A 9,891-nucleotide genomic window follows, 5' to 3' on the forward strand; every position below is an offset into this window, starting at 1 on the left:
ATATATATATATATATATATTAATGACTTTTTGTAGCGATATTATTAAATTTTATATTCTCAAATTAGTAAATACTTAATTAATAGTAAATAATAGTAAATACGATCTAATTGTTATTAGTATTTCTTCTGCGTTTATCAATATTTCATTGTTGTCATATGTATTTTCGACGTTTTCGTATAATCCCGCATTATAAAAATTTGTTAATCATGTTCTTATATTATCATTTTTATTATATTTTGAACAGCATTGATAATTGTATATTGTATTGTAAATAATTATTATAATTGTAGTATCGAATTGTATAAAGAATAATATTTAAAACATTATTGTATTAGCGAAATGCAATAAAATAATTAGACGTAAAAAATAAAAAAATAAATTAAAGATATACTTATCTCCCAGCAAACGAGAATGAATTAAATGGATTGAAATTTTTTTCTTATTTTTCATCCGAATGCGTATTTTAAATAGCGAACACTTTTTTTGGATTTAATTGGATTCAATTGGATTCAATTAGATTCAATTGGATGCAATTGGATTGAGAAACTGCATTTCCTATTCAAAATTTTGAATTGTAGTATTCACAATGCACAGAAAAAGCTAATATTATTTTTAAATTTAAAGGCATATAGAGATATGCTCCATGCAATTACTACAAATGAATAAAAATGCATTCAGGATTGCAGGAAAAGCATTCATTTTAACATTCGTGAATCAATATTTCTGAAAATCTGAATCCATTTCAATTCATTTCAATCCATTCTCGTTTGCTGGGCTACAAAAATGGGTTAAATTTATTAGTAGCTTGTTTGTTTTATGGGTGAATATTTACAAAAAAAAGAGGATTGCCGATAAAATGGCGGGGATGGTGGAGGGCCTCTATAGCTCGTTTTTGCTAAATTCCTAGCAAACGAAAATGGATTGAAATCTCAATTCAACTTATTCTTCCTCTTTTTCTAACTCTTTTTAGAACTAGAAAAAGACGAAGAGTAAATTGAACCGAGATTACAGTTAATCTACATTGGTGAAAATGGGCATAAGCGAAATAAACATCACGCGCATGTAAGATAAATATTTCTGATCCACAGTTTGTGAATGTAGCACGATTATACGAACTAATAACGATTTCGGCTAGAAACATCAATGTGCACTGATGCATATCAAGATCGTTGTACACTGTTAATACTTACCGCAGTATGTTTCGTTTCAGACGAACATGAGATTCATGAAATGTAACCTTATTACCGATTTATAATATTAGTCGCGTGCGGTATCAGTCGCAGGCGTCCAATATTTGAAGAATAGTTTTGCCATTTTCGACTGTTATCATTCACGATTTTTGAGAAATCTATCCGGTTTGAGGTGACTAATTTTCACTAGAAAACCTCACAGAGAGGAATGGCACATTGCATCACGTGATTGCACCACGTTCAATCAAAACGTCACGGTGTGAGCAGTTTCTCCAATCTCTTCTATGCCTTTAAAGCTTTGATGCCCATACCCAATCAAAGAAGACGAGTTATATGATGCAGTTTGCCACTCTCTCTCTGTGAGGCTCTTTATTATTATATTAATTTTCACTTTCTTTTTTGTGCTTTTTTTGGGAACAAATGGCCACGTTTATTTCGATTTTATTACGATGGTTTCCTTTTCGAGTAGTACAAGGAAGTATAATGTAAATACATAATAAACATAAATATTAAATATTAAACATAAATATTAAATATTAAATAGTATAATATTATATTATAATATTAAATATTATATTATTATAGTTTTAATTTAACTTGCAAAACTCACTGTTTCATCGGATATTTTTCGCACCACTTCTTCAATGTATTTTTTTAGTTTCGCTTTGCCTTTTTTTATGTTCTGTCAACATTAATTTGTCATCGTCACTTGATGACAATGATGATCAAAAATTCTATATAAATCACTCATAAAATCAAAATTGACGCTACAAGTTGGATATCAATTTTTAGAAGGCTATGTCTGGCTACGGTTCACTTGCTGCTACGAATGTTTCGAAGCATTTTTTTGATTGGTCAGATAAAATTCTTTCTTCCGATTGATCAAGTAAAAGTTTCGAAGCATTTGTAGCATAAAGTGAACCGCATCTGAAATCAGACACTAGCGACAAAATTATTACGTGAGCACACACACGCTGCTTTTCAGCGTCTCATGAAAGCACTAAGCTCAATAATTACACCAACTGGCCCCAACAAATTTATCGGGGCCACTTTGTGTACACTTGTACGGTACCGAGTCCAGACGAACATACGACACTGGCAAAGAATTGTACCATTCAACCAGTCGAACGCACCAGTTGCACCAACACCCGAAATGTGCAGTTGGTGCGTCTCAACCGAAATCACAAGAAAAACGAAATTATCAAATACATGTTTTATTAATATTACAATAATGTATATTGAGAATTGTACGATTGAATCTGTTTTTAATACATTTTTATGACAATTATGTAACAACTTTATTATAACAGCGTATAACAGCATATAACAATTGTTATAACAGCTTTATGTGCATTAGTGCATCTCATCCGAAATCGTTATTTCATTGTACAACGGTCTTTATATGCACCAGTGCACATTAGTGCATCCCAAACGAAATCGCTATTTTGGTTGTTCATTTTCGAATCGCAAAAATGGATGCGCTGGTCTATGTAAAAAAAATCGGGATAGCCTCTCTCAAGTCTTTTTATCTATGGCGTCACATAACCTCTGATCTCTGATAACCTCGTGGTGAAGTTGTTGAAGACGCAATCCATCATCCGTGGCACAATATACTAAAAACCTCCTTATTCTGGTTTGCATATGTTGTTATCGAATAATGTGTTCGTGACGATTATTTATAATTGCGGTAATATTTGTTCTCGTAATTGAATTATAATAAATCAAAATGCAGCATGATGATGTAAGTAAAAGCTCTGAGTATAGTTTAATTTAACTATTTTTAATTATTATTGCGATTTTATTTATAACAATTTTACAGGTTGTGTGGAGTGTTATCAATAAATCATTCTGTTCTTTCAAAGTAAAGTAAGTACGTCCTTAAAAGATAAATGTACAACAAAGTTTGTGTTTGCTTTATCACTCACAACACTTTAAGCATCTTAAGCACTTTAAGCAAGTTGTTTATTAAATATTAAACAAGGATAAATAAAGCTTACAAGTGCCGTCAAAGTGAACACAGCCAAATTGTAACAGTCTTACTGTCATTGTAATTTTAACATCTCTTGTTTCCAGTACAAAGACACAGCGGTTTTGTAGAAATGAATTTAATCTTACTGGTTTATGCAGTAGAGCTGCATGCCCTCTTGCAAACAGTCAATATGCTACAATTAGAGAAGAAAATGGTATTATTTATCTTTACATGAGAACTGCAGAAAGGTAGATTAAATATATGAATTGTAGTTATGGTAGTTACTAATCTATAACATTTTTTATAGCACTTAAAATTATAAATTTTATGAACATTAGTAAAGAAACAAAGATTAGTTTTAATTCAAACATTATTATAAGCATCCATCAAATGAACTTTTATCTTTATATGTACATTTATTATATGTACATATATGTAATATTTTTACATGTATATTAATATGTATTAGTTTGAATATTAATTAAGTTTCTTTTGTTTAGAATACATACACCTAAAAATAGCTGGGAGAAAGTTAAACTGTCTAGGAATTTTGAAAAAGCTATACATCAAATTAATGAAAATCTTCTTTATTGGCCTGGTTTTATAAAAGCTAAATGTAAGCAAAGATTTCTCAAGATCACACAGTATCTTATTCGTATGAGAAAATTTAGATTAAGACGACAGAAGAAAATTGTACCGCTTCAAAGGAAAATTGAAAGAAGAGAAAGGCGTAGGGAAGAAAAGGCTTTGATTGCTGCAAAACTAGAAAATGCAATTGAAAAACAGCTTATGGAGAGATTGAAGAAGGGAATGGTAATTGATTCATTATAAAATTTATATTCATTATAAAATTGTATATAAAGATTAAGTTATATTTCAGAAATGTTATTTTCTTCATATTTCAGTATGAAGGTATTTACAATTTCCCACAACGAGTGTTTGATAAAGCTGTAAGGGCTGTTGAAATTGAAAGAGAAAGTGAAGCAGAAAGCGAGCATGAAGAAGAGAAAGAACTTGAGAAGGAGTTGGAAATGGAACTAGAAGCAGATGACAGAGAAACTGAACAAGATGGTCCAGAATATGTTGAAGCTGATAGCGATGATGATGACTATGAGGATGATGATAACGACATTGAAGAACTTTCTATGGTAAGTGATAAAAAAAAGTCACTAAAATATAATTACTTAATATTTTTTATAAATACATTATAAATGCTGTATAGGATGAAGATAGTGACTCTGGACAGAAAGAAGAAGTTGAATTATCTGATAGTTTTGAATCCGAAGCTAGTGATATTGAGGTAAGAATTCTCAAGATCAAAGTAAGGCTTGTTGTACTACAAGTGATATAAATTGCTCGTGTTTTATTAGGATTTAGTCACACCGTCCACAAGCAAGAAGACAAAAGGACCGAAAGTTGTTAAAAAAGGAAAAGTGCAAAAGAAACCTCAAGTGAGAGTCGAAATTGAATACGAAGTGGAAGACGAAAATCAGCAAAATAAACGGGCGCGTATATAAAAGTAAATTTGTATTATATAAATATAATTATCTTTATAACAAAATCACAAAACACTGTATAAGTTATTATCCAATATTTTGGTTGACAAAATAATGACAAAATATTACATTTGATAATATTTAAACCCTTCATATATCTAGATGCGTTTTAACTTGTATTAAAAGTAAAAAAAAAAAGACGAACAAGATACTTTAGGAGTATATTGTCTCATCTTTAACGTTTTTTTCAAAACGTATAATTGTGAAACTCGAATTTTTTATGGATATGTGAGAATCTCGTATTATGTATCTATTTCATTAAATAATACCTTTGAAATTTCTCTTGTAAAATTATAAGATCATTGCAAAACAGATACAAAAAAGTTTCAACAAATATATAATATAAATAAATTATATAATATAAATGATCAAATATATGTATGATTTATGGCATTAAAAAAGATAAAAACTACTGCCAATTAACATTTTATATATATATATATATTTATATTTGAAAAAAAAAGAATAAACAAAAAATAAATTATTTACATATATTATGCAAAAAATGCACTTATAAATTTAATAAAAATTACAAACTAATCAATTTTATTACTTTGGTAATTTTATAGTTTTGAAAATTTAATCAGTCCAGTAATGTTTATATTTTACGTTTGCGAATACAATCGTATTCTCAAGTCAAACGCAGTACGTTTAAAAGTTCCGCTCACAGACGCGAAGACTACAAAAAGTACATCTTGGGGAGGGGAATCGGAACGTCCGTAGTAACATAGCAGACGATTAATCGTGATGAGTTGAGACAAGTTGAGAGAAAGGAGGCGAATCTCTACTAATTTTTTGTCGCTGAGGATCTTCTCTGAAAATCGGAGAAATCTTCCTCAGCGAGTTCGCCTGTCGATCGATTATTCGTGATTGAACTTCAAAAAATCCGATTCGTCGCAAGACAAAACGAGATGTCAGTCCATCCGCACTCCGCAGTACTTCGGCATTGCGCATTCGTTTAGAATCATCACGCACGTTGACATTTTGATTTGATTCTCTGCTCGGGCTCTGCCGCAGTCTTCGGGAACTCAGACAAAGCGAACGCCAGGAACATGGTGACTCGGCCGCGATTTTGCCCTTTCGCCCGTTATTTATAGAGCTGGCAGGTTATTTCTAAAATCAATCGCACAGGTGAGACGCGGGATGAGTAGTGCCGGAACGATACAGTTGCAATAAGTAACGTGGGAATTAACGCAAATTGGCATTGCAACATACACAACGTTGCTGTTACTTTTCAACAAGAGACAGTACAACACAGTAATCATTTCATCTTTGTTTAATATTGGCAGATAACAAAGATATTATGATTCATTTATACCGTGTCTTCTGTATCTCTTGTTAGAAAACATTTGTGTAACACGATTTGCTTCTACTCTCGGGACAAGAGTGAGATGTTTCTGGAGTATTTTTCTTGATTCGCACGATGCAGATCACACGGTCTCATCGAGCAATTCGTGTGATAAACCATTGGCGGTGCATAGCTATCAACGCGCTCGTTACGCGAATTTATCTCTATTAAGGGAGGTTTCGCAATTCGCAAGTGTTCGCAGAACGAACGCGTTGTCCTTCGCTAATAGTTATCTGGTATTTTCGCTCAATATAGATACCAAGTTCCTCTCAGTTTCTCTGACAACCTTGGATCTTAGTGTGATCTCATCGCACGAATGACTCAAGGGCGTCAATAAATGATAATCTGCTATCTTCTTTGTCTCAGGGATGTCGTGGCATGCGGAGTGATGGATCATTGAATGGAGATGCAAGGTTGGAGAACAACATGAATTTGTATCGCACAATTATCTGACTGGGATCTACTCTTCGAGTTATCGTGTCTTCATAACTTTACGCACAAATGTCAGGATGTTAAGCGGTGCTGTCAATATGGAACTGAATAATGTTGTGAGCAACAAAAGTTCCGTATATCTTGCACTGTCGTTTCGTAGGCTGTGCCTGGCGACAGTTGGCTTACCACTTGTGTCGCTGTTATTCTGCTTCATCACAGCATATATATTTCAACAGGACGATATTCACGAAACTCATTGTAGGGTAAGCAAGTTTCATATTAAGGCATTGTTACAATAAGCAAGACTTGTGACAAATAATATCTCTTTGTTTAGGTCTATAATATTCTTCCATCGATCTCAGCCATTACTGGAGTATCTCCACAGAGATATTTATGGCGTATCAGTATAGCATTACATATTGGTCCTAGACTGGTTATCGCCAGTGTTTATCATTCATATTATTACAAGATACTTAAGAACATTGAAGATGTGCCTCTACAAATTACAGGGAGCAGGCTCCTAAACCTATGCTATTGGCTAAACATTGCCGAGATAGCAGCTTTGTCTGGTGTAACATATATTTCTAACAGAGAAAATTATTGTAAGTAACTCATAATTTCATATATCTGCTATTAACGTATTATTGAAGAATAGAACGTTTGATGTTATTAACGTTATTTGTATTATTCTATATTTATTGTATTTATTAGACATTAAACAAGGATAGAATGACATAAATAGCGCCAAGTAGTATTATATATAGTATTTTTTCGAATGCACTTTTAGTAAATGACATAAAAATATTTCAGCGGTGCACGAAAAAATTTTCATAGTGTTCATGATTAGCTCGCTCACATATATGTTGACTGCTGTGAGATTGGGTCGTTTAATAACTCCAAATGCACAAAGTCTTCAGTACAAACAAGTGCTTTTTATGACAAGTCTCGTCAGTACAATCTTTCTTATTATTTTCTTCTTAAAACATCGACTGCTGTGTCACGATTTGGGTAAGAAATATAGTTACAAATGTTATATTTATCACAATTTAAAGTAAAAATATAAACAATATTTATTATTTTGAACAGCATTTAGTTGGTTTTCACTATGTGAGTACGTGATAGCTTTTGCAAATATGGGCTTTCACATCACTGTGGTTTCGGACTTTCCAGAAGAACAACTGATCGTAGGTCACGGTTTACCTGCCGTAAAAATAGATTAACCTTATAGGATAACTCATCATTCTCATCGTCATATTAAAGTACCTATTGCCTCTGCATGGAAGTGCTACAAATTATTGTTTTTAAGAGATGAAAGTTTAGCATACCACGTGATATATAATTTCACGATTGTCTCACGAGTTTTATGATATTTACAATATTACATTATGTTACCCTCTTGAGATTGATACAATTTGCTTCCAGTGATATTTAAGAGATAGATATCATTTTTATCTTTACTTTTACATTGTCTCGCAATATTAACTACGATATTCGACCAATAATTCCGAACGAGAAGACACGTGAAAAGAATAAAAATATCTAGCGCTTCCAAAATGTGGCACCGGTTACTTTTAAAGCGATGAAATATGTAACGGCCTTTTAATATTGTATTTAGTAATAGAGTACAATCATAGTAAATAATAGTTAGAAGTATCCTACATACAAACAACATTTATTGTTAAGCGCAAATTAAATATTATTACTCACATCGTATGAGATTACTTGTGAAGACTTTTGAATCTTCTTTTATAGAAACTTTTGCAAGGTGAGAATCTAGTCGAATATATTAATTCTAGTCGCGATCTTTTTTCGCTTTATGATACTCCTATTTTATCTAATAAGTTGAAATTAGACTATAAGATACATTTATGTCAAACGAACTTTGAGATATTATAATCGTAAGTTCATTAAATGAACATATATAATTTTGGATTATTGCAAAGATTGTACAGTTGTGTCTTGTTGACAAATCTTAACAATGAAAATCGTACATGTATATGTTAATACACATTCACCTTGTAAGAGATTAATTCATCTTGTATAGATTTTGAAATAATAAATTCAGCTAATATTTACAAGCCAATCTGTTTGGCATTATTGTAACTGCACAAACGTAGGATAATTACTCCTATGTTTGTATGTAGTATACGATAGATTAATAATAGCAAATCGAGACACTGATGATTAAAACGGTCATAATCGTATTATATGAGGATGTGTAAATGATTGCATTCGGACCAGTGTGCGTTCAAAGGTAAGAGTATCTCTATCAGTATCTAATAAAATATTTCATACAAATTTATAAGACAAACATTTAAAAAATTTCTGTCAAGTTTTATGACTGAAATTTCTCCATTCATCTCTTATTTGAAACAAATATCGTTTGATATTATTTGAAACATGGATTATTTGTGATATACAACATGACAGGATTTTCATAAAAGGAGAACATAAAAAGTTTTATCTATAATATTTTTTAAATTATTATTTAATTTTTAACCATTTAATTTTTAAATGCTAAATAATACTTTGGATTATTAAAAATTACATTTCTGATGTGATTATTTTAAAATATATAATTATATAATTAATAAAATATATAATATATAAAAATGTATGAATTAACAGAGATAGGTTGAATTTTATAGATTATTTTATAGTTTGAATAATAATCTTTATCGAAAGTGCCCAATAAAATTTAACATATTTTATTTAAAGTATTGCTAGAAATTATTGCGATAAAATTTTTACTAGTGTTTTATAACTATTTAAATAAATCTTGTGCATGTTTTTTGTTAAGAAAGTTCCATGGTCATAAGATTGAGATGAAGTTGCTTACGTGCGTGAATAGACTAGTAAGGAATGACTACATTCTCAGACTGTAATATCTGCGCAGAATATCTCTTGATATTAAATCGATAAATAAAATAAGATTTATTATAATAAGCGCAGATGGTGCGTTATCGCAATGTGTCTCTTAGGATTTCGTTATAAAAGGCCGATAGTGTCAGTATGACTCTAGATAGCACCTGCAGTTAAATGATATCAGTTTTGCACATTTTTACACATGAACATTGTAATTGTAGCATGTTTTGATATGACAACTTTTTGTTAAGATTACTCGTATACCATTATTGAAAAAAGGAAAAAATGAATAGAAAGGAAGAAATGAACAGTGCATATTTATCGCTAGTTTCTCGTAAGTACGTTTATAATCATGAGTAATCATGCAAAGATATGCTACAAGCTTTAGATTTTTGTAATGATCGTAAGGAAGTAGCGCTTTGTTTTTTCTACACACGCAACAAATGTAATCACTGGAGTGTAATATATCAGTTCCTATTATAATTGGAATCTCATTTTTGTATGTATATATATATATATATATATATA

General features: G+C 31.1%; 2 protein-coding genes across 2 annotated transcripts; both read left to right on the top strand.

Moving 5' to 3' along the window:
• The first annotated feature begins 2,919 nt into the window (after nt 1-2,919).
• LOC108693935 (protein MAK16 homolog A) lies at nt 2,920-4,718 on the top strand. Its single transcript, XM_018203150.1, has 7 exons — nt 2,920-2,934; nt 3,013-3,059; nt 3,267-3,410; nt 3,663-3,975; nt 4,068-4,310; nt 4,385-4,462; nt 4,533-4,718. The coding sequence occupies exons 1-7, from the start codon at nt 2,920-2,922 to the stop codon at nt 4,677-4,679; spliced, it is 987 nt and encodes a 328-aa protein (XP_018058639.1). The 3' UTR covers nt 4,680-4,718.
• Nucleotides 4,719-5,465: 747 nt separating this feature from the next.
• LOC108693936 (post-GPI attachment to proteins factor 2-like) lies at nt 5,466-8,178 on the top strand. Its single transcript, XM_018203151.1, has 5 exons — nt 5,466-5,849; nt 6,433-6,761; nt 6,833-7,100; nt 7,309-7,506; nt 7,585-8,178. Exons 2-5 carry the CDS (start codon nt 6,576-6,578, stop codon nt 7,716-7,718), a joined length of 786 nt encoding a protein of 261 aa, XP_018058640.1. The 5' UTR covers nt 5,466-5,849; nt 6,433-6,575; the 3' UTR covers nt 7,719-8,178.
• Nucleotides 8,179-9,891: the final 1,713 nt, after the last annotated feature.

The sequence above is a fragment of the Atta colombica genome, unplaced genomic scaffold, assembly GCF_001594045.1.
Source record: "Atta colombica isolate Treedump-2 unplaced genomic scaffold, Acol1.0 scaffold111, whole genome shotgun sequence".
Taxonomy (NCBI): domain Eukaryota; kingdom Metazoa; phylum Arthropoda; class Insecta; order Hymenoptera; family Formicidae; genus Atta; species Atta colombica.

Bases quoted from the DNA above. Each gene is read 5' to 3' on its own strand.
- LOC108693935 (XM_018203150.1), top strand. The intron at 3,411-3,662 runs GTAGATTAAATA...TCTTTTGTTTAG, and splicing joins TACATGAGAACTGCAGAAAG to AATACATACACCTAAAAATA. The intron at 3,976-4,067 runs GTAATTGATTCA...TTCATATTTCAG, and splicing joins AGAGATTGAAGAAGGGAATG to TATGAAGGTATTTACAATTT.
- LOC108693936 (XM_018203151.1), top strand. From the start codon at position 6,576: ATGTTAAGCGGTGCTGTCAATATGGAACTGAATAATGTTGTGAGCAAC. The intron at 6,762-6,832 runs GTAAGCAAGTTT...CTCTTTGTTTAG, and splicing joins TTCACGAAACTCATTGTAGG to GTCTATAATATTCTTCCATC. The intron at 7,507-7,584 runs GTAAGAAATATA...TATTTTGAACAG, and splicing joins ACTGCTGTGTCACGATTTGG to CATTTAGTTGGTTTTCACTA.